The sequence below is a fragment of the Mugil cephalus genome, chromosome 12 (genome assembly GCF_022458985.1).
Source record: "Mugil cephalus isolate CIBA_MC_2020 chromosome 12, CIBA_Mcephalus_1.1, whole genome shotgun sequence".
In the NCBI taxonomy this organism is placed as follows: Eukaryota; Metazoa; Chordata; class Actinopteri; order Mugiliformes; family Mugilidae; genus Mugil; species Mugil cephalus.
In genome coordinates this window covers 5,199,977-5,227,938 of record NC_061781.1, presented here as the reverse complement: position 1 = coordinate 5,227,938, position 27,962 = coordinate 5,199,977, and the positions used below count along the sequence as shown (strand labels likewise).

General features: G+C 42.5%; 2 protein-coding genes across 8 annotated transcripts; one reads left to right on the top strand and one right to left on the bottom strand.

The window, feature by feature from the left end:
* Positions 1 to 9: 9 nt before the first annotated feature.
* tmprss3a (transmembrane serine protease 3a) lies at positions 10 to 17,971 on the top strand. The gene is made up of 14 exons (XM_047600231.1): positions 10 to 119; positions 242 to 279; positions 1,155 to 1,395; positions 2,661 to 2,774; positions 3,989 to 4,105; positions 8,349 to 8,472; positions 8,792 to 8,911; positions 10,034 to 10,080; positions 10,564 to 10,729; positions 11,362 to 11,531; positions 11,742 to 11,837; positions 12,586 to 12,728; positions 13,107 to 13,259; positions 16,748 to 17,971. The coding sequence occupies exons 1-14, from the start codon at positions 53 to 55 to the stop codon at positions 16,778 to 16,780; spliced, it is 1,629 nt and encodes a 542-aa protein (XP_047456187.1). The 5' UTR covers positions 10 to 52; the 3' UTR covers positions 16,781 to 17,971.
* pknox1.1 (pbx/knotted 1 homeobox 1.1) lies at positions 16,947 to 27,836 on the bottom strand. Of its 7 annotated transcripts, none has more exons than XM_047600229.1 (11): positions 27,723 to 27,836; positions 25,601 to 25,713; positions 24,495 to 24,625; positions 24,015 to 24,186; positions 20,837 to 21,046; positions 20,504 to 20,621; positions 20,247 to 20,344; positions 19,658 to 19,786; positions 19,492 to 19,568; positions 18,913 to 19,079; positions 16,947 to 18,826 (listed from the first exon to the last, which is right to left on the bottom strand). In XM_047600229.1, the coding sequence occupies exons 2-11, from the start codon at positions 25,649 to 25,651 to the stop codon at positions 18,645 to 18,647; spliced, it is 1,335 nt and encodes a 444-aa protein (XP_047456185.1). In that variant the 5' UTR covers positions 25,652 to 25,713; positions 27,723 to 27,836; the 3' UTR covers positions 16,947 to 18,644. The 7 variants fall into 7 exon arrangements, with proteins under 7 accessions (XP_047456185.1, XP_047456179.1, XP_047456184.1 ...); XM_047600223.1 differs by having other exon boundaries at positions 20,471 to 20,621; positions 27,723 to 27,835; XM_047600228.1 differs by having other exon boundaries at positions 20,471 to 20,621; positions 20,846 to 21,046; positions 27,723 to 27,835.
* Between the last annotated feature and the right edge of the window lie 126 nt (positions 27,837 to 27,962).

Below are 27,962 nucleotides of genomic sequence, written 5' to 3'. Positions count from 1 at the left end.
ATTAAGACAAGGAGAGAGAGAAAGGAAAAGGAGATTAGGGAACTGGACGGGTATGGTCTTGGACAAAGCGCAACTGAATGCAGACAATGGCATGATGACGACGAGCTTTGTGGAAATCAGTACGTAAGACAACTTCACATTTCTCCCTGAGGGCACCTGGTCATTTACTCTCTTTTCCTCATTCCTTTCCTCGTCGCTCTTTTAATGCCTCACCACCATGACGTGTTTTTCCGTTTTACAGACACTGCCACTACTGCAGACGCCTCACTTCCCCCAACAGTAAGTGAACAACAAAGTGGGCAGTGAAGCCAATGCTGAAACAGACAGAGCATTGTTTATTGTTAAACCGGGGATGGTTAGTTGGAGCAATGTCAAAATGTGGTGTACAACAGGTGGTCCTTAACCTGAACTGTTTTATCTATGTTTTATCTATACTTTCAACATGGACCAGCTTTTAAGAAAGATAAATAGGCACAATTAGACAATGTTCGGAAGTTTTAAGCATTAGCCATATAACCCAAATATGTCAATACTAATACAGTATGTTAAAAAGGTCTTGGGTTGTACACATCCGTTGAAGCAGTATTTTCTAAATCACCTGCATACCAACCCAAGAGAAGTATTATCATTGTTCCAATCATGGTAGTTCGCATGCTGTCATTACATTAAAACATTCACTACAAGAATTATTCCAGGAATCGTGTGCATTCCTCAGAGATTCAAATTTTTATTCATAATTTTAAGGTGAAATCACTGATGTAACAATAAAGATAGTGTAAAGATTGCACAAAACAGAACTGTCGCTTGTGGTGTCACTCCACTGTGACTGCACTGCAGATTAATCTCACATTTCAAAATAGAGCATGTATTCTCTTTATTTAAACAGTACTGATAAGTCAGTTTATTAAAACTAAATCCAATCTTCTTGGTACACCTGGTTTTCCAAGACACTCTGAGACCTACATTGTTTTAAACTCCCATAAGGACCTGTGACCATACTGAGCTTTTCTACATTGTCCTTATCACTGCATCTAACCCAGATACCTCCGTTTACAGCAAAAACAACCTGTAAGATTGAGATAGTTCAAGTACAAGTCAAGTCAGTGCTGACTTGTATGTGAACTACTTGGCTTCATTCTCAACCTTTCATTTAGGAACTTAAGGCAGAGGCACCTGAGCAACCAGACCCCTCCAAGATAGAGGTGGTGTCCGTGACGGAGGAAGACCTCCCCCACGTCGAGACCCCCAACACTCTGAACGTCAGCCCCCTGGGGAGTTTTGCTACTGACTCCCAGGTAGAGAAAGATCCTGCCAAACCTACAGACCTACAGCCGCAGCCTCCCGTTGCACCCAGCCCGACCATGCCAATCACCAAGGTTCAGCCGTTTATGCATGGTGAGTCACTGTGATGTTTTGGTGCTGTCTGAAGGTGCAGCTGCAGTGGGATCAGTTTGAAACTATTAGGCTGACACGCTGAGTATGAGTATTTTGTTAATAATGTAGAAATACAGTACAGTATGTTCACTGGGAAAGCTATGAGCAGCTTCTCTCATATACCATCTGAGGTGTTTACGCTGCATTTTAGATAATAGATGCTCAAAACACTGTAATGAAGTTGGTAAGGCCAGAACATTATTGACTGTGTTGCTACTAAATAGCTACAGGAATGATATTATTTTCTGTATCTCTTGTTGAAGAATAAATATCTTAAAAGGACTCAAACCAGCACAGGGAGTCTCCCACCAACAAGTCCATTGCGTATTGAAAGCCCGATAATGTTTTGTTCCTCTGTGTCACGGTCGTTCTTAGCATTCATTATCATAAACATACTCTGTGGTCGGTTCGAACTCAAGCCCACATTTACTGCTTTGCCTGAAATAATTACTGTGTCCTTAAAAGTGCAAACTGTCCCTTCTATTTCCTTGTACTATAATAACATTTGACGGACTGCACATCCACCAATTTCTAGGAAATTACTGAACACAAAGGCACACAAAGCTATGTATTTGTGGTACAAAAACAAAAAATTCCTACTCACCCATGTGGTGCTGGTGCTTGTCCATACTGGCAGAAGGGCTGCTGGATCCCCTGTGCCAGTATGGGACAATTGAATTTTTTCCATTTCTTGTTTCAGGCCTTGGTATTTCTTGAGCTTGTTTATCACTAGCTATCGCTAGCAACCTCCAGAACAGATGATTTTGTATACTATGCCAGTGACTCTGTCATGGTGTTGCATGTACGATGCTCCTCCTGTGACTTATTCATATTTATTATGTGGTGACCTGTGGAGCTGGTTTGAAATTGGCCTCCAAATTATTTATATAATTATTTATATAATTGGCAAATGCCACAGTGTTACTGCTGCTTTGATCACTTACAGATTCACGAACTATCATTTTGCCCAACCTCAATAATATAAGAGAGAGCCAACGTTTGTGGGATGGCCTGATCTAGTCTTGCTGCTTTGCCTTCACATTCACTTCATGTTCTATTTCTATTTTTAGTTCCCTGGTTGTCACACATATGTATTCAAGCCTTTAATACGTGGACTTTTTTTATACATAAAGCTCTGGCAACATTCCTGAGGCAAAAACCAAATTTGAAATACGAGATGGTGTTATTGGATGATGCTTGTTAATGACTATTTTGTATCTCAACAGAGGATGACTTGGAGAAAGGCTGGAAAACCAGAGTGCTAGCACATCGCTTTGAGCTGCTAATCGCTTCATGCCTCATTGTGGTGATCACGCTTGCTCTCAGCATTGGACTCGGAGGTGAGGCACTCAAGCTTTGTGTGAATTCTGTCCATCTGGCAAAATATATTTATTCTGGCAGACTTTAGAGAGAATCTGTTTACAGTTGCGGAAGTATCGGCTTTCAAGTGGTGGAGGGTCATTCTCACCGGGGCAGATCACGAGCTACGTACATAGCTTATAACACTGAGCTAAAATTCAGTAGCATGAATTTTGTTGACGCATATACAGTATGAGCTGAGGATTTCAAAAAGTTGCCTGGCTGTATTAGTGATTTTGATCGGATGTAACTGTTCAAACCATAGATTGTACAAAGATGGCTGGCAGAACTGCTCCTCAAGAGTGAGGCCAAAGCAAGTAGAGCTCCCTCTGGTGTCTGGCTGCAGTATAGGTCATAGGCTTCACCCCCTCCATATATGTGAAGGGGCCAAACTAAAACACTCACTAGTTACACTTCATTGTAACTGGTAAGTAAGTCTGGAGGAAATGTGGCTGGGACGTCAATATCGTGGCTCCACGTAGACCGCACTTATCGGGCTCCAAAGTTGCAAGATGGCGCCGTCCGTATCTGTCAGGATCTGCTTTCGATTTTACCCATTATCCATATCCCCGTTTTACTTCATAGTTTTGCTTGCATTTGCCAGATTGTCTTTGTTACCTAGTGTCCTGTGTTTTGTCCCTACTTGCCTCCTGTGTATGATCTTTTCTGCTGTTTTTTGACGCTCTGATATGGTTCATTCCCTGTCTGTTGTGTTTGCCTGAATCTTCCTGCTTTTTTGGATTTTGACCTTGTGCTACTATTGGATTAAAGAGGACTGTGGACTGTACATTTACCTGGTTTCTCCTGTTTGCACTTGGGTCCCAGCACCCAAGCCCTTTCACAGTATCCCTAGGAAAATAGCATCAGTGTGGCCAATGTAAGGAAGTGATGACACCGTTGTCCATATTTATACAGTATGTGGTGTAAAATACCTCCACTACCATCTATTTAATGCAAATGAAAAAAGCTCAGAATATGCTGCAAACATTTCAAAGTATTTTATCAATGCTGAGGGACACCTATTGGTGTTTTGGGCAAGATTTATTGGTAGTCTCATTAATCTGAAGAGAAGATTTTCTCAATTACTATCGTTTATATCATACCTTTCGTTCTTAGCAATGGACTTCATAGAACCACACGGTCAACTTCGTTCTTTTCAGTTTCCAGAAGCATACTTACTTCTTTCTGTCTGTAGTGGGTCTAAGCTGTGTGGGGAAGTTTCGATGTGGCTCGTCATCTCAGTGCATCAGTACCTCGGCCCAGTGTGATGGAGTGGTGCACTGTGACAATGAAGAGGACGAGCTTGGCTGTGGTGAGACACGCACACGTCCAATATCCACTTCCATTCCTCATACATTCAAGATGATTTTCTGTGTAAAGTAATATGTGCTTTTGTAGTGTTCCAAAACAATAAGCTTTGTCTACGCAGAAAAAGTATGTCATGGAGGTATTTCTCAGTTCATGTATAGCAACCCCAACAAATCTAAATGCCCAGTTTAAGTAATTCCTTGTTATGGCTATTTCCTTTTGGGTTACTACAGCAATGACATGATACCTCTTGGACACCCCTGAGCAGGCAAGACAAAACCATAGCTCTTCCATTGTTCTTCCTCTTCTGCTTCTAAATCTAACCATGCCTCACCACTCCACTGATCACAATGAGGAGGTAGGACCCAAGTGCACGACACAGCAGGCTAAGGCAGGAGTTAGCCAAACATGAAGCGCAAAAACACTAGGAGACATGAACACAGAGGGATAAGAGACAATGTGCCAGAACAAAGGGAAAGGCAGGGCTATATATGCACAAGTGGGCAGAGGGGTGAGAGACACAGGTGAAACTAATGCGGCGAAACCAATGACACAATCAAAAGGGGACAACGTGGGAAGTAACACTAGACAGGAAACCAAGGAAGAACTCTACAAAATAAAACGTGAAACTTGAAACATGTTCACAGGAAATCTTGATACAGAACCATGATAGTTTGCAATAAATAAACATGCTGTTTAGTGAGTCGCTGCAATATGGCAAAAGAAGCAATGAGCATAGACAGTATAAATATGGACCTCAAAAGTGAAGCCAAAGCAAGTACCCTTGCCCCTGGTGGCTCCACCTCCTCTATGTTACTGGATGGGACTTGGACCAAACTAAAACACTAAAAAACACGTCAAGTAATTTTTTTTTCAATGGATGGTTTCAGTCATTTTAGGTAGTTAATATAATATTGATGTGTGTTTAAGTGTCAATTTTTGTATAAGTTTCATTTTAGTTCATTATTTGATGCTATAGTAGCAGGATGTGACATAATGATGACCACCAGTTGCCATGTCGACTGCTCCATAAAGTGGTCCTGTGGGACCTTGAGAGTTGTAAAAACTATTTTTTAAGTAAAATAAGTACACTGTACAATCTAACACAGCAGCCTCCGCTCTATTTGAGAAGTTGGAGGTCAGAATTTATTGTTTCCGAACAGAAATTCTCTTTCCCACGCTGTACATCGCATTTTGATAATAAGCAGAGACACAAAGCTATAGCACCATGATAACATACATGAGGCATAACATGACAGTTATGTAAAGTTCAACATAACATGCATGAGGCGCATGTAATTCCTTAGTTCTTCATACTCAGCACACTTACAGGCACGTGAAAAAAAACTAATTATTGCCTTAATCCGACTTTAACTGGACAACTGTCCTGTGGTATTATGATTGCAATGCATGTGATGGCCTTGTTACTAAGGTCTTATTGGTGTAGGGTTGGGTTTAGAGGGACGTATAACTAACAACATCACTGTTATACTCATGATTCAAGATGGGTCGAACAGAACTTTGGTGAATGGTGAGTTTTGGGTAATTGTAAAACACACACTATTGATACCCAAAACTCAAGATTGGACAAGATTAACTGAGATTAGCCTAGATTTTACAGAGATTATCATGAAAGTAGGGCTGATATGCCAGAGGCGTCAACGAATCGAACTGTCAGATCCAAGAGACCTACTCTGGCTGCAGTGGAAGTTACACAGTAACACATGTTACACACCGAGTTAAATGACTATCTTATAATTATATAACAAAGTAGTTTACTGATTAGTAGAGTGCGCACTCAACAGTGGTGTCTGGTAGCAGACTCCTTTGAAGGTGTGTGACAGCAGCACTGTGCCTTGTCACCATATATATTTATATTTTATAACATTGTTTTCCACTAAAACATAGACACTTGATGAAACAGAACATGTTGTTCATATACAGGACACTGATACATGTACCACAGAGTGTGCCCCCGGTTACTGCTGATGCTCCATTTTCAAAACAATTGGTCAAAATTATGACCAATTTCATAACTGTTTGCAGGCACATAGTGTTGAGGGCATATCTGAACTTTGTTTCAATGGCTTTGTCTCTAATGCCCTGTGAATACTAACTGAACCAAGGTTTAATGTCCCTGAATCAGAACAGAATATCGGTGTGAAAGCATGAAGAGACTAAGTAGAGGTAGGAGTTGCAAATGGCAGATACAGCTGGTTCTTGTCTTCAAAGACTTGGATACATGTTGACACACAGGAATGAGAAGCAATGGGGCAATAGTGCCAGTGAAGATGCGGTTGAGTACCTATAAGTCTGGATGGTGGAGTTTTACAGTCAAATAAGCGTTGATGATGAAATTGCAGATAGAAAAGAAACCGAGTGGAGGAAAAGACAGTTGGTGCCTTGAAACAGACCCTGCTACTTATGTAGGCAGAGGCCATGCCAGGGACAGTGCTGTTAAGGATGTGAAGTATTCGAAAGATTAATTACGAAACTGGTTTAATAAAATGTCAAGCATGTTGATTTGTTGCTATAGAAACCATTACAGGAAGAAAAGAAGTGTCGCCAGAGACACATTTCCAGTTTGGGGGAAAATTGACTTCTGTCAAGGTAATGATGTACTGAAGTGCTAGTTGGATTATGTGTATACCAGAAGAGGCTGTCCTACAGGATACAGTCAGCTAAATACTTGAGTGTTGTGTGTGGAGGAGGGGTGTAAGTGGGGCAACGATTGTGCAGTGGATGTGAGGGAGTTCCTGAAATAGTATACGGTGAGCTTACAGACACAGAGTGTGTCTGAGAACGTAAGCCGACTCAGAACACTGGCACAGTACCACACTGATACAGAACAAAGAGCAAAGGCTGTATGTAAATGCGGCTGTGATCAAAGGATGGGGTATGGATTTACATGTAAATGTTAAGGACTCAGAACCTCTACAGTGACAAAAGGGGATGGGACTTGAGGTCTGGCATACAGTTGACAATAACAAAAGGTAACAAGATCAAAAGGCTTCAAATCTAGGGCGGTAGGAGGCAGTCCAGGCTTTTCTTAACTATCTTAAATTACTAAAGTCACATATGGATGTGACCCTCTGGACAATAGTGAAACGAGAACAAAGCATTTGTATTTTCCAACAGAGGTGGAACATTCCCCTCTGGTTTGGACAACCTGAGGTGGGCATCTTGAGGCTGTGGACGAGGAATGGTGTCATCATGTGAGGAGTATGTACTGCATTCCCCAGGGGATTTGTTAAAAAAGTGTGAATATTATGATTAGAGGAGAATCTCAGTCACGTAGATCACCTGAATTAAATACTTCGGTTGATTACTTGTCTCTTAAGGATACTACTCCAATTACAAAAAGCATGGTCTGTTCTTCTAAAAAATGAAGCAGTGCTGGGTGTATAACTATGCTAACAAGCAATTAGGACCTTCTCCTGCTTCTGAACCTTAGTTAATTATTTACCTAATTTGTCTGAAGTAAATAACATTGATCATCTTCTTGGGAAATGTTTGGACCTGGCATTAATTCATGCGGATGTTACTCAGACATGTAGCACCCACCTAGACCAGACACCCCCACCCCATAGCAATGACACTCAACCATCCCCAGCAAGATGCAGCCTGACACAGACACACACACACACACACACACACACACACACACACTGGTTTAATAACGAATCAGACACGAGAACAGTACAAGTTATTGACCTGGCCTCTAAATTCACTTGATCCCAAACTGATCAAGTATCTGTGGGATGATCCACAGAGGCCCCTCCCCTCAACCCATAGGACCCAAAGACCCCCACTAATAACATTCTGTTACCAGACACCACAGGACATCCTCAAAAGACCCATGTCAATTCTCTGATGCGCCACGTGGGAGACCTACCAATATGAGGTCATAATGTAATGCCTGTTCGGTAATTGATATTTTTGTAGATTCCGATAAATACTGTAACTCTAGTCACCACTACATAGTCTAACTAGATTCAGTCACAGGTCAAGTTTCAAGTGTCCCTCTCCACACACCGTTCCAGCAGGTTAGCCTTGGTGTTAACAAGTGTAAAGTGTTGGCCCTTCCTACAACCCATTTTGAAACCAGTCAGTGGTCATTTCTCATTGACACACGCATTTAAAATTGCACCGTTTGAACATAACATCACCACATAGTGTCAGGAGTTTCTGCAGCTGCTGGGAATCTCCTGGTGTATTCAGTCTTTCTGTCTCTGTCTGCGTGGCAGTGCGTCTGAGTGGCACCAGCTCAGTCCTGCAGGTGCAAAAAAAGGGAGAATGGAGGACAGTCTGCTCCGAGGACTGGAACAACTGGCTGGGCGTCTCTGCCTGCAAGCAGCTGGGATACTCCAGGTTTGGCTCAAATCTCTTGTTATCTTTTCTATTTTTTTCTATTTTCTATTTCTATATATATATATATATTTTTTAGAAGTATCTACATGTAATGCCCTGATGATGAATGTATTGTGCATGCCCCTCTTTGGTACTTTCAATGAAAGTGCAGCCTTCAGCAGCACATACAGTAGTTCAATGTCAAGAGCACATCAAAGGCTTATAAAACAGTATTTTACACTGAGATCACTTGAGTCTTTTTCGTATACACGTAAAACATGTAACATACTGTTTTTCTCCCTCCTGTTGTCTTAAAAATGATTGTCTTGTTGTCTGTTAGTTACGTGGAGTCCTTCTTTGTTGCGATGACCTCCATTGAGCAGAACCTTCAGACCAGCCTGGTGTCCATAAACCTGAGTGAGGCACAGATCATTAAGCTCCAAAACGCTGCAACATTCAGGTAAAACATGAGTGAATGAGTGTGAATGTAGACCACAAAACAGACACACACGGGACAGGATCACACATGCTCAGCCTGTGTAATTGGCTTTTACAAAAAAAAAAAAGCTCAGGGAACGAGGAAGCAGTTGTGCACTGCTCCTTAAACCTCAAATGCAAATGCAAAAGAAATTGAACAACTCAGAGTGAATATGTGAACGTATGCAATGATAAAAGAGGCTAGGCTGGCTTCAGATATTGTTCCTCATGATAAAAGTGAATTCATTTAGTTCCAGTGTGATTCAATATTTGCTGTGTTGAGTTCAGCCTAAGGGATTAGAGCTTCATTGCAGGACACAGGAGACAGATTTTCAAAGTCAAGCTTTAGCTTTAGTTTAGCTTTAGCTGATCTACAGCTGGTTCACAAATGTCCAGGCAATGAAATGAAACCTAGTGAGCAGTAAAGAGGCAAAGAATCAAGGGAATAGGAAAAGTAATACATCACTATTTTTCACATAGAAAAATAAATGAGGAATAAGGAAAACCTGACTCAGTGTGAGCTTTCCAACATGGTTTATTAATGATTTACTCAGTGACAAACTGTATATAAAGTATAAAGCTAGTGTGATAAAGTTCAGCTTTAAGCAGTGCTGATGACACCACTGCTGTAATGTAAGATACAAGTCGTAGGTATTTATTTATTTAAGAACAGAGCCAAGATACACAGCTACTGTCTTTACAATGAACCTCAACATCTTAATACTGACACCCAAAAAACAACAACATTCCAGTGTGATGCTGGATGGTCAGTGACGGGACCCTAGATTATATACAGTATATGATGGACAGCTCCTATAAAGTGAAGTCAAAGCAAGTAGAGCTCCCCCTTGTGTCTGGCTGCAGTATAGGGCATAACCTCCATGTTAGTGGATGGGATTTGGGCCAAACTAAAGCACTAAAATACACGTGAAATATATTTTCAGGGATATTTTCAGTCATTTTAATGCTGATACATGTTCAAGAGTCAACTGGGTCAAGTGTACGTTTTTGTGTCCTGCACTGTGTTTTGTCTTTTCTGACCTGGACATTAACATGTAACTGAACTTCTCTGCGGCTTTTACCTCGACGTCCTGCTTGGCTACAGTAAGGCTGAGTGCAGTTCAGGGATGGTGACGACTCTGAAGTGTCAGGGTGAGAGCACGTGTGCTGTGGTGTGATGAGCGTGGCGCGGGTCTTTATCGGTGCAGACGTTTTACGCCAGCTCGATGAGAACAAACAGTTTTCAGGATGTTTACACCGAACAAGGGTTCCACGTAGTTACATCACTGCGATGTAACGATGTGTGTCCATGAGTGTATTCACTGTATATGGCTTGTGTGTGTGTTTATGTAGTAGGTCTGGGGTTAAACTAGGATGGGTTCACAAAGGTGGGTTCTCATGTTTTGGATTAAAACTTCACGTACTGTGGCTGATAAAGCTTTAAACAGCCGTACCAAGGTTTGCTCCAAGTATCTGTTTGTTTAATTCAGTTTAAACTAAGTGAGTGTGCTTGTTTCCAGCCAGCATGTATAAGGTTAATGTAATAGTAGTTTATTCCTCCTCTCTCTAAACGTGACTTGTCAGTATTTGTGTGAAATAGCCTACCTGTCACTCACGTCACGCTCATGTCCTCAGAGTGTGGATTCCGGCCTCTTTTCAACACCCGTATTGTTGGGGGGAATGTCTCCAGACCGGGTCAGTTCCCCTGGCAGGTCAGCCTCCACTTCAAGAACGAACACCTGTGCGGAGGCTCCATCATAACGTCGCACTGGATACTCACTGCAGCGCACTGTGTGTATGGGTGAGAGACACAATCAGACCCAGAGCGTCTAAACATTGAAAGACCACGACAGTAACGAGGCTCTGAAGCTTTGTCTCCCATGGATTGGCAAGAAATGCGGTTCCATCCAGTGGCCTCCTCAAGTCCAACTTTTATCTTTGCGTTATTCTGCTCTGTTTTGCTTCACTGCCTTATGATATGAAACAAAATCAGGGTAAAGTTAAGAAAAAGGGGGATTTGTGGTCCAGAACTGTAACAGTTTGAAGCAGAGAGCTTGATCTCTAAGCAAGGCTTCCTTTGTTCACAGAGGAGAATTTAATGTTATTTCATGACACATTCGTATAAAACGTGATTAATGTGTAATAATTCTGGTCATTTTGGAAACTTGATTATCACGTGTTTTTCTAGACAATGTCTGTCCTGTTTCTGAAATGTTTTCACAGTCTTACTTTATCAGTTCCAGTAATTATCCAGTTGTCCAGATGGTACATAAGCATAGGACAGAACCCTGAGTAGTTAAAGGTGACAGGTCATTATATTCTTTTCTGTAAACCAGCCAGTGAGACACATACATGAACTTACATTTCTACATTTCCTTAGCGTAATATTTGTCTGGATGTCGTCTCATTGCGTGTGTTGCTCTCTGTGCTCAGGTTTGAAACTTCCTCCCACTGGACGGTTCACGTGGGGCTGACGGAGCAGCTCGTCCACGGGGCCCAGTCTCTGGCCGTGGAGAGCATCGTCTACCACTACCGCTACCGACCCAAAGGGCTGGACTATGACATTGCACTGATAAAACTGGCAAGGCCACTCATTTTTAATGGTATTATTATTAATCCCTGACAGCCGCCTGTCTATGTTCTACATGAAATCACTGTGTGTACGTACAGAGGGTTAAATGGTGTGAAACTGCTGACTGGACGTTATTTCAAACAACCGTAGTAGTGGGCATCTGGAGACGGGATATGGAAGTCATTTGCTAAAAGCTGTGTCAATAATTGGTGCTGTGGTACAGTAACATTCTCCTCCGTAGGCCTTGTGGAGCCCATCTGTCTGCCCAACTACGGAGAGGAGTTTAAGGAGGGCACCATGTGCTGGATCTCTGGCTGGGGAGCAACGGAGGAAGACGGTGAATAGACACAGACATGCAGTATTTTAAATTAGCTGTAAAATAGCTCATTTTTACTAAATTAAACAGTCGTATTTTTAGTCATGGCCCCTGATACGCAGAAATTGTGGGATAAAATAGATGTCTTTCAGGGAATATTTCTACTTTTGGAAAGAGTTTTGTACTTTTTATTCCCTCAACCAGATTTCTTGAGCTTTTCAAACTGTCTTGATGACATATGCTGAGAACTTGTTTTTTTTCCTCTTCTCTCTGTGGCTTAATTCATCCCAGTTCGTCTTTCCTGGTTTAGGTCACGTGACTAGGGAAGCAGCAGCCGTTACCTGTTAGCTTAAAGCCTTTCCAGGTGAAACTGTTTAAGACAGACGTTGTCCAGGACCAAAGACATCTGCACTTCTTTGGCTTTTTCTGCAAACGTTTAGCCACTCGTCTTAGTGGATCCTTCAGTTCTGACTGACTGGTGGAAGAGGTTTTTGACATTTGTCCCACTTGAATCTTCCATCAATAGGGTCTGAAATAACCCAAGACTGAATTTGTTCAGAATAACCCTTGTTTTTAGATAAACTATGACCTGATTCTGACTGAGAATCCTACTAAGAGTTTACCAAGTTAACTCAGACAAACAGTGGCCATTTTATACAATATAAAACAATCAAGATATTTTACTATTTACTTACACATTGTTACCTAATGTGAAATTCCAGGTGAACAAACGTAGATGCACAAAATGTTTAATGTTTTTTTCCCCCAGGGGAGACCAGCGTGATACTGCGCTCGGCGACGGTGCCGCTCATCTCCACGAAGACCTGCAACCAGCCAGATGTTTACATGGGCTTAATCACGTCCTGGATGATCTGTGCAGGATACCTGGAGGGAGGAGTTGACTCTTGTCAGGTGAGGCCGTTTGCTAGCTTAGATCAGTGGAAGTGAGCATGTGTCGTGTCATCAAATCCTTAGTCCTATTCTTCCTCCCAGCTGCTCCCTCATATCCAAAATTCTTAAACTGTCAAACATGCCGTTTCACTTTTTGAGAGGTCAGTGATGCCCTGATGTGGTGCTTAACCTAACTTTAATCACCTTAAATAGATGGTGCAAGTTTTCACTGAAATATAAACTGGAGGAGATTACTCACCTGGATCTGAAACACAGAAACAATTTTGAACTGTTGCAATCAAACTGAAGTTGTTTTCTCAGAAAACTGATGCCAACAGATCATAAAAAAGCCGTTGCACTCCCTTACCTGTTTATAATTTTCTGTGTCTACGTCCTCAGGGGGACAGCGGAGGCCCTCTGGCCTGTGAGATCTTGTCTGTTTGGAAGCTGGTTGGAGCAACCAGCTGGGGAAGCGGCTGCGCTCTGAGGAACAAGCCGGGTGTTTACGCTAGCATCACACAGTCGCTCACGTGGATCCGCCAACAGATGGAGGTCAGTACAGTGCAAGTGGAAGTGATCCATCGAAGGACCTGTCTGTAGAAAACCGACGACAAGTACTGCACCTCAAGGTTATGACTTCATGAGTGTATGAGTTTAAAAGCATGATCAGCTAAATTATATGATATCAGAAAGCTGCGATCAATATCACACACCACCTTAGTCCTCTCAGTGGTATACTTTCATTGACTTGCAGAGAACTTCTTAGGGAGCTTCCTGTAGTAAGTGGTAATCATGCACAAAGCTGTGTGGCGGCGCGATATGGGGTTCAGAAAAACATGTTCAGGGGAGCAAACTGCTAAACTTCTGGTCCTTGGACAATCGTCTCTACCAACTGAGTCGCAGCTGCCCCTCAGTAATACAACTTGAGCTTCTGTACCACTCGACTGTATAAAGATAGACGCCTGCTCATCTAAAGTGAAGCCAAAGCAAGTAGAGCTCCCCCTGGTGTCAGGTTACACTATAGTGCATGGACCAAACTAAAACCCAAAAATACATGTCAAGTTATTTTTTGTTCAAGGATGGTTTCTGTCATTTTAGGTAGTTAATATAATGTTGATACATGTTCAAGTCCCTTTTTAATTTTGTTTTATTTAGTTATAGTTGACACTATAGTAAGAGGACGTGACATAATGGCAACTACCAACTGCAGAAGATATGACAATTATTGTTTTTGTTGGGAACTCCACAACAGAGGTTATTTTAGCATCCACAGAACACACCAGACCCTGACCTACCTTAGTTTAGATATGTGAGGGTAGTCTTTTGCAAGGCTCACAGTAAAGGACGCCTCTTGCAAATTGCTGAAACACCAAGGACAAGGTTTCCATGTGATTGGCAGTCAGGATAGACAGCTACTGCCACGTCTGCCATGGTTTCAGCAGACCTGACATCTAATGAGCACCAGCACTAGCACCGATCTTGTCTTTAGGCAAGACTGATGGAATACATTTCACTGACAGCTGCCTGGTTTCCAATAGGAAGCAGAGAGCTATTAGGTGACCAGGCTTTTTTACAAAGACAAATCCTCTCAGAGTTTCCACCTCCCCCAGCCTTAGGCACCCTCAGAATAATCCTCCATTATATGAGCCAAAAACATACTCAGGAGCCAACACTGCAGCTTCATCCAACTTAAGACACATGTGCACTCACGTAGGTGGAAATTATACGCAACTGTTCGGTTTACAATGCCTACCACCTATTTAATATAAAATTTACATCTCTCTCATAAATTCCACAAATGTCACCACCTGTGAGCCGGGGAAAGCTCCTTTGACAATTGGAGTGTTCATTTATCTTCTGTAACCACTTGTCTTCTGGAGGGTTGCGGGGGGGCTGGAGCCTGACTGGAGTCTAAGTGGAGTCTAAGAGGCGGGGTAAACCCTGGATAGGTCTCTAGTCTAGTGCACAAGCTCCACACGGAGTTTAGTGCACTGACAAATCTGGCTGTGCTCTGGCACTCTGCTCTGTGCCAAAAACATGATACCCTTCCCTCTGGAAATACCTGTGTCTGTCCGTAAGAAATACCCGTGTCCATATATGGACGCAAAACCAGCTACAGGGTACATCTTCATACTTCACATAGCGCTCTTATTTCTATTTCATCTTTCCTGTAAGAACATAAAAAAAGGCGATTCCATACATGGTCTGGTAGGAGACAATCGTATCCTGCCTCTTCTTCATATAGGTCATCCAGGTGTCAGGCAGCTGTGCCCTTTTCCCCTGTAACTACAGCGTGAGTACATGTTTGTACATTTTAGGTTCGGTGTTCAATATTATAGATACGGTGTTAACTACATTAAAGCTTCAAATTTCCTCAACATCAGCCACTGGGGCTAATTCTGGAAATCTCATGTAGGTAAATACGTATATTACTACACTATCATTATATTGCAAAAAGTATCTCTCACCTGCCTTTACTCGCATATGAACTTAAGACGTTCCATTATGAATCAATAAAGGCTTTAATATGATGTCGGGCCCCCTATTGCAGCTGTAACAGATAGGAGATAGAAATTAGGTTACCATGCTGCCAAGGACTGAAGAATGTCCTATGTAGTCCACGTCCTCAATCAAGGGTTAAGGAGGCTGCACCTACAACACAGAGACGCATAACAAACAAAACCACCAACAAGACTGAGGCTGATGCCCTACAATTAATATTAATGCAGCAGTGCATGTGTAGCTTTATTTCATTGCGCTGAATCACATCCAGTTTCTTTTCAGAATGTGCAGAACGAGACATTTGACAATACATAGATTCAGCCGTCAAAGCACAGAAATGAACTATTGTCACTATGACAACAGTGGCTGTCGGTGGTAAAATCCTCTCAAGTACATTTTAAAAGTCAAACCACATTTCCAAAACCCACTTTCACCTGGTTCTACTATGCAGTCTGTAGATAAGGGAAAACACATGTTGCCCAACCTTCAATTTCTGCACCACTTCCATTGAGTTCTTGATATTCGGAGGTTTAAAAGCTCCATTTGAATTTAAACATGCAGCTTGGTTTAAACCAATTTGATATCGAGCCAGTTGTGACCACCACGTCCCTCTATTACGAAACATGCAACTCTTTGTAACCTTTGTTATTCATTTTTAACAGGGTGGTAGATATTTAGTGGATCTAAACACACTATATCATTCAAAGAAAACCTCTTGCACCATGTTTGTGTTGATATAAACCGCCACAGTACGTAGAACAGCTGGGAGCTTGTTGCCAAAGCTCTTGGTCCCGGGGTCTGCCAAAGAGTTCCTGTCCTGATTGTTTAGAGCTGAGCCCTGCACATTTCTGGTCATCAAAACTGGAGCTGTGATGCAACACAGTGGAAATTTACCAGAGGGAACAGAGGAAGGGGGGATGCTATGCAGGCTGAGCAGCGTCTAGCGTCTCAGACGTCTCTTCAGTTCCGCACGAAGGCTTGTCCACCATGTAGAGTTCAGTACGGAACGCCGCACGTAAACATACAGCGATCAGATCAGCCACTGATCAGGTCGTAGTAGGAGTAGTAGTAGGCAGTTGTCCTCAAACTTATGTGTTAGAAGAAGGTAAAATGAAGGATTTGATCTCTAAAGTCAAGAGCTAAACTGTGACAGCTAGTTGACTTGGTCAAATATCCAAAGCTGCATATCTAAAGGCTGTTTGATGCATGTACTGAGCAAAGGTCCCTGTGGTCCAGTTTGTACCATTAGATCCAGTAAAAATACATTTAAAAAAAAGTTTACAAATGATTTGAGGAACAGTTGATGATCATTGTGTATCTATTAAATATCAACATAACATCTATTAATCTCTGAGGGGCAGGTGTGACGTATGTATGAATGCAGCACTAATATTGTTCAGGTGTCACTGTATCCTCCCTCTACCAAAAATATCCTATTTAGGACTTCACCCTTGCCCAGACCTGGATTATTAATCCCAAAGTGTTTCCATATCGTCTGTCGTATGTGTTAACATTGTCCATTTCTCTGTCTCTTTTAGAAAGAAGAGGCTCGCAAATTACCCAGCGTGTAACAGCCAACCGAGTCACCAGCAGTTACTTCTCACCCGATTCCGTTTGGACGTTTTTCCGCGTTTGACCAAAAACTACCTGTAGAAAGACTGTAGCACATCAGAGCAGCAGATCACCACCTCAACCAGTCCCGTTTGGGAGCAAAGCGGACGCGGCAGAGTGAAGAGGCAGAGTTAAACATTGTTTATTCCAAAATAGAAAGCTCTAAGGCAAAACAGACAAGAGTGAACAACGCTTCATAAAAAGCAAGACAGATGCAAGTGAAGAACCAAGAGCCCAGTGTGGTTCCACCCAGAGTCAATAAACCCTCAGGCTGCAGGAAATTAACCAAGTCTCGACTTCACAAAAGGGTTATAAAACAGATTACTGCAACTATTGAAAGACAACTGTTGTACAGTACAATATTACAGTTATTGGAACAAGAGGCACCCCAGTTTATGCAGTAATTTCAACAAATCCGTAAAGATTTCGATTCAAGTCCCGGTCCTTCTGGCAGGCAATAAACTTAAGATTTCCAACTTTCCAACTGCTCTGTTTTCAGTGCAGCAGCGTGATCTGGGATACAAAACAAAGCTGAATGCATGCAAAAAAAAAGAGTCCATAGTTTCTGGTTGACGATGGCGTTCACATCACACTGCGGATACTGCCCCATCCAGGATCCGTCCCAGACCCTCACGACTGTGCGGTTAGCATAGTGTTCTGGATTGTGCATTTGAGAAAGTGACATATATGCTACTACTTTAAAATCATTAAAAGACATATATGGTATTCACAATGTGGATAGAACGGGAGCAGTGCTGGACCGTGCGGCCGCGTCACTGTTTCTGTTCGCTTCAGATAAACGGGACGTTGCAGTAAACCGAGTAAAAATTATTAACAATGCTTTGCAGAGTGACAAAAGTGTTTGTTTTAGTGTCTTTTCGACCAATTTCACCAAGGGTCAGACTTCATTTTTGTGCTTCTAGGCAAGAATTCTTTAGAAAAGTACATAGATAAGGCCTTGTTAGTATTAAGTTCGAAACCAATTTAAATAGCAATTTTCATCAGCATTCAATTCCTTTTTAATATTTTTTTTTTTAGAAAACTTTAAAGAACCCTGGAAAATTGGGTCACTAGCTTTAATTATGAATCTGTACATAAATATTCCGTACAAAACAGGAGAACACAAAAAATGAAACAAACGAACAAACAAACAAAAAAAAAAAAACGCACTAATTTCATATGTTTGTATATAAAAATAAGCATCTTTCCACAATTTTTCCAACCTTTGTGCTCTGCTCGGCCTGCGTAGGCCCCTGGTGAGAGCCCTGGAGTCAGTCGAAAGCGTGCGCACATCTACACAAAACACGAGCATGCAAGAAGTGAAGACAAATCCTTACAGATACAAACTGTTGGCATCCAAAAGGAGAATTCAACTGGTAACTGGGAGTAGGGGCCAAAGGGGACAAAAGAACATCAGTCAACCTTTATTAACGGGGCATACGAATGCGCCTCGGGTGTTTTAAACACTTCTTCGTTTTTTTTTTTTTTTCTTCTTCTTCTGCTTGATTTAATCTTATTGAGCTTAAATATACAAAAATTGCACTCACCTACATCAACCAAATAATGCAAAAAAAAACAAAAAAAAAAACAAAAAAAAAACAAAAGGTTTCTGAAATGAAACTCCTGATGTACACACGCGCAGCATAAACCTCTGTTCAGCAGGGTGGGGGTGTGGAAGAGTGCAGTACGTCCCAGTACGTCCTTTGCTTTTGTGCTCCGCGTAAACTAACGTGTTTGTACGCACCTGTGTTCCGTAGACCTATTAGACCTATTTATGCATGTCGAGTGTGTGTGCGTAGACCGATGTGTGAGGGAGTGCGTCCTCTACTGCAACGAGTCGCTGTTGTCCAGGCCCAGCCCGGCTATGTCTGCGTCGTCGTCCTCGTCCCCGCTGTCCCCTGACTCGTCTTCGCTGTGGCCTCCCAGCATCACCTGTTGCACTGCCAGCGTGGCACCATCTGACGTCAGGCTCTGCAGACCCTCCACGTTCATCGTCACCAGCGTGCCTGAGGACGAGACAATGCGCTTCAGGTTCTGAACTGAGAGAAGGAACGTTGGGTCGGGTTTGGTGTAAAAAGCGGCTGCCGCGTACCGTCTGGCATGGTGACCTGCTGCTGGCTACCTCCACCTGCTGCGATGGAGTCGGGCCAGAAGCGTTGCAGTGGCCTGTTCTGAGGTGTTTTCTTCTTGGCTTTGGGCGTCTCTGAGGAGCTGGCGTCCAACATGGGCTGCAGGATTCGTCTCCGCGCATTTATAAACCTGGAGATGCAAGAGCACTCAAGTTGTTATTTATTTATTTATTTTAATGGTACTGGCTTACGTTTTCACACACCTACAGGAGGACGGCGTGCGGACTGAGTCTCAGTGAGACATGCCACAAAGTGTAATTTTACTTTTCTACAGGTAGAAGTGGTCAGACCAAAAAAAATAAATGAAGAACAGGTCATAGCGTTTAGTAAGGATGTATTCAACAAATTCAAATAAAACTCGTATTGATTTACGTAGAGGTTATGATGATCCAAATCGTGTCAAGAGCCTTGAGCCTGAAAACCCCACAGCAAAAACCAACTCCCTTTTAACAGGAAGAAACCTTAAACTGTGCAATATAGTAGTAGCCCATGAACGCCCGGAGAGTGAGAGAGAAGAAACTAGAGGATCAGTGGAAACTTACCAGTTGTTGACCTGTAAAAGTGTAAGGTTTGTCTGAGTGGCAATCTGTTTCTTTTCATCCTCCGTTGGGTAAGGATGCTGCACAAGACAACGGTGAAGAATCGCATCAGTGCCTTTTAAAGACCAGACTGTGTCACACTCAGGTTACGTGCTGCACACAGACTCACCCCAATGTGCTGGAAGAGCCATGAGCGCATGACATTGGTGGCGTGTTTGGGCAGAACGCCGCGCTTGTTCTTGGTTGAGTTGTCGTCATGATTGAAGAGGTTCAAGTCCTGGTGAAACTGGAGCTGGAGCTGAGAATATGGACATTTTATATGAACCACCTTTTTCTGGATTTCACCAGCAACACATCGTTATCCTGTTCCACATCACGTGAATGTGAATGTCAGTTATAATAACTGTCCCACGGTCCCAACAAACCTGATGATTAACAGCAGATTCAAAGACGAGAATTTTCCTCTTAATGTTTTCTATATAATCTGATAATGTGTCAGTTTCAATCCAATCATTATTACACAGTGCTGACTCCTGTACACATGACCACAGGACTGTGAAAGGTATGGTACAGTTTTGCGATGGACTATTTATGTTTACTTTCATGTACTGTGTGTATAAATATATACATATAAATTTATATATGATGATTCAAAAGTGATTTTGACACAAGTTCCCACATGGACCTCTCTGCCTCATTCTAGGAACCACTGACTGAACAGTACGTGAACATCACAGTGACAAAGAAAGATGCAGTACCTGATTGTTTTGGACGCGTATTGTCCCGGGAGACAGAGCCTGTGTTACTACCTGGCCCTGAGGGGTGACGACTGTGACTGGCTGGTACACCGTGCCGCCTAAAACCAACACATAAACACAAACTCTCAGTTTATCCGTGGTGCGCTGGCTGCAGAGAAAGTCCAAATCAATCCGTTCCACGGGTACGTGGCAACGTCTCAGCTGCAACCACAACAGTACAATACCTGAGGAGGGGGTTGTATGCCACGGTGACATACCTGCGACCATCTGGGTGGGGTTGACAGCCGTCACAGTGACATTTCCTTGCTGCAGGGCTGATGCCGGCACCACAATTTGACCTTGGGGACTAATTGCCCCTGAGATGGAGCCAGGAGGCTGCGTGGAAGAGCATGCAAACACAACACGAGCCTAAGTCACATATTTACTCGCCTTTGTGTTGACAGATCTGTCGATGTGATTTCTGAACTCTTTTTTCCACTGGTTTTAAGCTAAGGTGACATGAAAGAATGTGCAGACCACTGGCCGGTCAAAGAGAAGGAACAATAGAAATGTCACGCATACTGCCAACAGGGAAATCTATGTGGACTCACATTACAAACCTGACTTTTGGAGGGTGAGAAGCTTTGGCCTTGGCCTTGTACGGGGGAGTACGGGCTTCCTGGGTCTCCGCTCAGCAGGGTTTCACTGTTCATCTTCGTCTTGAGGCAAGCGATGTACCGACTACAGAAGTCCTTACAGAGGTCACTCACTTTCTCTAGCTCCAGCAGGTGGATCCGTAGCACCTGGATGGCTTTCACCATCTAGAGGTTCAAAAGGTTTAATGTCAGTTTGCAAAAAAAAGGAAACAGTCTTTCTCAAGCTGGATGTATCCATTTTCAGATACCTTGACTTTTGAAAGGCTGGAACATTAATTGAAACGTTGAGCAGTGGAGAGTATATTTGCACTCGTATTGCAGTATTCTTTCAGAGCTGACTTTACCACACATACACATTTCATTTTTGGAGGCCTAGCTGGTCTGTACTGAGACTTTACAGTCTGAAAACGAAGCCACACTCTTAATGTAAACAGTCCATTCATGTGTCGCTGGGGTTTTCTTTGTGTTTTGGACCGATCCCTTCTGAAAGTCAAGTTTTAAGGTTTCTGAACGTTTTCCAAACACAAACAAATCAGTCACAACATTGAAAACTACTGACATCGACTGCTGGGATACATTTGAATCTGGCTTTCATGCTGATGTTACTTGTGACATGTACCACCCACCTAGTCCAGACCAGACCAGACCAGACCAGACCAGACCAGACCAGGCAGCCTCAGGGCTGCCATTTCTTTTTAAATGACCATATTCTATCATATTCGTCCTTCTGGAGAAACAGTGTTTCTCACTTTACACATGGATGCACACTGTGAAATAATAATGATGATAATAATCACTCCACCATCACTATAAGAGACGGAGCAGAAGGGCACACGGAGTGAGAGGGCAGAGACCTCTACTGGAAAGGTGAGTCTAAATGATTTCACAGGATAGAGTCATTTATGACGCAGACAGTCTTGGGATTTTATGGAATTCAATACTAATATAAAATATGAAACATTTTGCAAACAGCTGGTTTGAAAACACAACTGTTTAGAATATTCAGTCTATCAGAAAACAGCTTTCTGCTTCCCGTGTAGAGTGTTCGGCAAAAACATCAAACACAATAATTTGGTCTTCAGTGGTTGCAAAACCAGGAAGAAAACTTTAGTAATCTTTAGTAAAGAGAACGAGCATGAGATGGGACAGTGTAGTTGCAAAGAAAAACTACCAGGCGTCTGTAAATGTGAGGGAGATAGTAGAAAGAAGGTGAACTACTGCAGTCACTGCTGTGTAACACGGACTTCCTTTTCATGGCCATGACAGAGGTAGAGACAGAACAAACTGAGAGAATTTTCTTGTGTTCATGGAGCTTTTGAAGGATTTTCTACAAAAACATAACCGCTCAACAAACGCTCAGAATATCTCAACAGCATCCCTGAATGAGACGACTGACTGTTGTGCGCAGGAAGTTACTAGTGTCATTGTGCCTGAAACGACTATGTTGAAAGTCTACGCCATAACAAACCAGAGCAGTTAGCTGTTTGTATCAGATGTGTGTCGGAGGTGGCAGTGAAAGAACGTTTCCTTGCACTTGCAGAGATAAAATCGTTTAATGCTGCAGAGCTTAATTGTGTAGCACACACATATGATGGTAAAGCTGTTGTGAGTGTATAAGCACATTTCAGAAGGCTTCATCCTGAACCTATGTATGTGCATTGTTATGCTCGTGAACTTAACCTGGTGTTGTGCTGTGCTTACAAGACCTGCCCAGAGGCTGTAGATCTTTTCAGCTTGTTGGAAAGTGTGTACTCTTTCTTCAGCACCTCCCAAGTGAATCTTCTTAAGTTCATGGAGACTCAGACATGACTTGGGTTGACAAAAATTGAGCTTGTGTAACTTTCAAGCAGTCACTGGGCATGTCAGTGGCAATCAGTCAGTGCAGGTATTGAGACATTGTCACTCTGGAGCGTCTTTCCTGCCGTTGGATCCCTCACAGCTGTTGGTCTCAAAGCAAAGTTTCATAAGTACTCAGCGGTTTATGCACTAATGATGTTTCAGTCACTTCTGTCTGTAACCGAACGACTTCACAAGCTTGAAACTTTGATCTGCAAACAAGCAGTGTGCTACACACTTAAGGGCAAATGCACACATGCATTCGTCACAGAGCTGTATGAGAGAACCAAAGCCTTGTGCCACACTTACAGTACCTCTGAACTAGAGGCAACTGAAGATTCACACAGTGAAAATGAACAACTCATACACTGAAAAGGGGATTACTTTTCCCTTGTGAGGATGGGATGGTTGGAGAGCTTGAGCAAAGATTGTGCTACTGAAAGGGATCCAGACACGCATCCTAAATGTGAGAACGTTTTCAGCGAATCACTCTTGAATGAACTTGCAGAACACTACAGCACTGAGCTGAAAACAGAGGAGGTTCTAGTGGCCACAAACTTTCTTGCTGAGAAAACAGAGGCTGGATGTTCACACAAACATACGTTGTCCGTGCACAACCTCCTTGATTCCGACATGTTTCCCTCTCTGAAGGCAACCATCCAAGTTGCCCTAACAGTGCCTACAGGCACTGTTAGGGCACTGTTATATTATTGGATGCTCCACCCACCAAGTAAACTCAACTGTAGCCATTTTACTAACTAACTTGTGATTGCTCTTTTTTTCATTCAGTTGTTTTATGCATAAAATACACGTGGGCTCTTAATGAGTAAGAAATAATTGTAAATAAGGCGTTGTAATAAAAACAAATCTTGTTAATGTTGTAAAGATATTGTTACTATTGGAACATGTGTTTATTGTTGCAATGTGTTTAAAAGCTGACTGATATAATTGTTGATTAGCATGGAATATGCCGAGCCCTTAAATGTTCACAGTCATCCATGCCAATTGTAAAAGCCAAAAACCCGCTGTCAAAAGTGTGGAAATTCTTTTTAACAGATTAGATGCCTTAAAAACCTCTTTCTCCTTTTTTCTGTATTGTGTTTTCTGTATTATTGTGTTGTGTCTTTTCTAAGAAGACACTTCACTTTTCTGTGATTCGATTCTGTTCATGCCGCCGGACAAATTCACTCTAAATACACAATAGTTTACTGTAATAACAGTTAAAATAACAGTGAAAATGTTGAAGAGGAAAAAGGCAGCGAGGAAACTAGAGCTGAGAAACCCAGTGATGTCTTACCAAGTTGTCAAGTTCAGGATCCTCACTAAAGAAAGGTTTCCCATCCTTCTCCTGACTGCGGACAAAGTTCTCGATGTCCACGTCAAAACTTGCAGAGGTGATGCAATCAGAGCTCAGTGTGGACTGTTCACACTTCTCAAACAGTAGGGCCAACAGAGGGAACAGGGGATGCCTGTGGAGGTGTTTAAAAGCACAACCAAATTAGGTCAGAACTGCTCGTCTCAGGCTGCGTCAGACATATTATCAGTTATGTAGAATTAATTAAAAAAAATAAAGACATAGTAAAATCAGCTTCATTAAACCAAAACAAAAAAAATAAAAAAAATGCACATCACATGTACAGAGGGTAGTCATGTGATGTTTCCTAGACTCTGACCAAGAGAAGAAGACGGATCTTGGAATACAGGGAATGTTTTTTATTGGTTCTTCTATCGCTCTCAACAACTAACAATAAACACACACACACACAAATATCTCTACCGATATATGGAGGCTTTGTCTGCATCCATGGGTGTCTGCGTCTCTGTGGGTGCTGGGCTGGAAACCTCTGCTAGCGTTACCTCAATGAAGTTCTGATCTGAATCGCAGTCTACCTTCACCCCGCCTTGCATCTACAGGGAAAGGACAAACAAACAGATGAGAAAAGAAAAACAATAGAGTGACAGAATGGAAAAAAAAAAGAAACTATCAGCAGACACAAAAACGAGGCTAAAGAAACAGTTATCAATATATAAAGTTATCATATGGAGACCGGAAGTAGCTGGAGGGCAGACCTCTGTAATGAGGCTAGCCTCAACATGAACCTGCTCATCACAAGACCACAAGTGTATCAAGACATGTTTCTTGTGGCTTTTGGAGAATTGTACCCGATGTGGTGTTATATATTGCAATTGAGAAATACAATTTCAGACCTGTGTCTAGGTGACTGTCACATGATGGAATAGCAGGACACATTAAAACGTGACTGCAGTCTCTAAAGGCTCCATTCACGGGGCATTCATTGATTAAGAGCCAAGTTTCTTTTCCTTTTCTTTAACGCATTTTCACACCATGAAATGAATGCCCTACCAGCAACACAGAATCCCTTCATGGAGAACAAATCCCCTTCCAAACCATGTGACTGAGACTAACAGAGACTTAGATTGAGCACAAACAGGCTAAAAATAATAGCTTGCTTGGGGTGGAATATGTGTTTTTCAGTACAGATCATTCACGGCTTTCAGCAGCTTCAAATTGTAGATGATTTGAATGAGGATTTTATAAAAAAAACATAAATACTAGATATACATGGAGGAATTATGCTTTCTAGTGCATTTGTTCTGGTGGCCTGTAACACAGCAGACAAGCTTACCACTAATACATTGCCCAAACTGACGTAACATATTACATTGCTTCAGATAGTTTTACATTCACAGTGTTTAAGCCCATACAGACAAACGTATCTTAATAAAATAAAATAAAATAATAATGATAATAATAGAGCATCCATGCCCTAAATTCAGAAATGTGCAGTTCAGCCAGCTGGGAGGTGATTGTGTAGAAACTCCAGCTCCAAAGGCAAAATAAAATGTTTCCCTCTCACCCACCTCCTGCTCTCCGTTTGGGTACTTGTCTATGGAAACCGACTGGGCTGCCATCACGTTCACTGCAGATGCTGCAAACACTGGGGCATTATAGAGAGCAGGGACAGGTGGTCAACCTACACAACACACACAGTTTCAGTTAGACTGCCATTAGTGTATCTGTAATAACAATGTTGGACACTGAATACGCTCACTATTAATTGTTACTGTTGAACTCTGAGCGTTAACAACTAAAAATAGACATCATTTTGAAGTCCTTATTCCAAAACATTACTCAAAATTATTGTGAGAATATAAGAAATAAGCAATAAAGTAGAAGCTCAGATATCAAATATTCTAGGCTTATAAACACATACAGTAAGGGAATGTTTCCGCACCACTGAAACATAAAATAAAAACAACAACGAGGAACTAGGTCAACTTATTCCCACATCTTATTCGCAGGGCAACCCTAAAAAATAAAGGAAAAGCTGTGTGAAGTGTATGTTTGTAACAATAGTGAGCTTATATTAGCCTCCCCCTTGCATCTGTAGTAGTGATGTGTCGTGTGCAAAAGAGCTGGTTCTAGGAGCCGATGCTTGGTAGTGAATCAGAAGAGCTGTCTCCCCACTATTTCTTATTACCCTTTGCTTGTTGAGCACAGGGGCAGAACTTTGTTTTGATGGCCACGCCATGTTGCCAGTCATAGGTGAGGACTCGTAATCATATCATTATGTAAACAGACATGATAAGGTGGCTGACCAGATGCATGTAGTGATGGATGTCACCTGTAAACGAGGCAGCATCTGGCTGAAATTCAGAGACTAGATTGGGGACGGCAGAGTGTGTTGACTACAAAATGAATATTAGGAGGAGGCTCCACCACAAACCTACATGAGGACATTTATACCATCTGTTTACCGAGTGAGGTTCCGTTTTTGCTTGTGTGGTTTGGATTGCAGTGTTTTGTTCATTGGTTTTCACAATTAAAAGTTTTATTGAAATATTGTAAGAATGCTTTTGTAACTCAATAACTACAGGGAGACACATATTAGGCTTCTCGTAAAAAATACTGAATGCAAATCACAAAGCATATATATTTGCTATAAATTACACTAAATAAAGAACCGTTCAAGAGCTAAAAGAGTGGGTAGAGAGTCGACTCTCAGGAAAGCGCCTAAGTGCCCATCACTATAACACACCCACCACGGGTTAGCTTTTAGCTCGTGTTAGCAGCGTAGCGTCGTCTGTGGCGCCAAGGGGGGATAAATGCATGTTGTGCGCAAACATTGGCCTACTATCCTCTAGTAACCATGTTAATATCTCCTATAACGAAACCCAAACGTGGTAGCTCGGTGGGGGCACGCCGCCCCCTCCTCCTTAATAAACAGCTAGCATTAGCATGTACCGTCACGTTAGCTCAAGAAGCCAGTTAGGTTTTAACCCAAACAGCGCAACCACCAGGCCGACCCAGAGCTAACATTAGCGGCGGCAGCACCTTTTAAAAATGTTTTTCATGTTGGTGTGGTGCTGCCAATATCATAAATACCATACTCGACAAGGGGACTAGCTACAAAGAAGCTAATATCAGCTAGCAAAAAAAAAAAAAAAAAAAAAAAAAAAAGATTATTACGGATTAATACGAACAGAGGTGTTGGCCCTGAACCTTATCACTGATTTTAAATAGCCGGGCTATAATTGTTCGTGTAAGCTGTACACAGTATTATTTTGACTACAGCGCTATTAATACGCACTGCTTGCACACCAGGCTAGCCAGGTTGAACCTTAAATCCGTCCCCGTCAGTCCATCATTCGGGGACAGCTGCCCTTTCTTCCCCCTCCCTTCCGCGCTAGCGGTGCAACTACTGTCGGGCCTCGTTTCTAGCTCTCGCCCTTTGCGTTTTCACAATCCTTCTCTGCCCCCAAAACGCCGACATATTTACCCCCCCCTCCTCCTCCTCCTCCCTGGTATACAGATTTTTTTTTTTATCCTTCCCGGAGCTCTGCTGCTTCTGCGTCCCTTCCAAAAACACCCTTCGCTGCCCTGACTAAGTCCGCGGTCCTGGCCCCGGGGCATTTTTGCGTGCGGCCCAGATTGTTTGATTGATAGGGAACGGAAAAAGAGGGATTTTGAGTGACAGCTTACCTGAGTGCCAATCTTCGTCACACTGACAAGCGGCTGCAGCAATCGGGACCCGCAGTTGTCGCGATACGTCATCACGCAAGGGCACGCAGGGGCGCTCGTCACATGAATATGTATAAAGTGGGCGGAGACACGGTGTCCCGCTGTATCCTGCAGGGCAATTACCGCACCGCCTGTGTATTGTCCAGCACCGGCTTACGCTGCTTTGCACATATATTCTACCCAGCTACAAATACGACAACA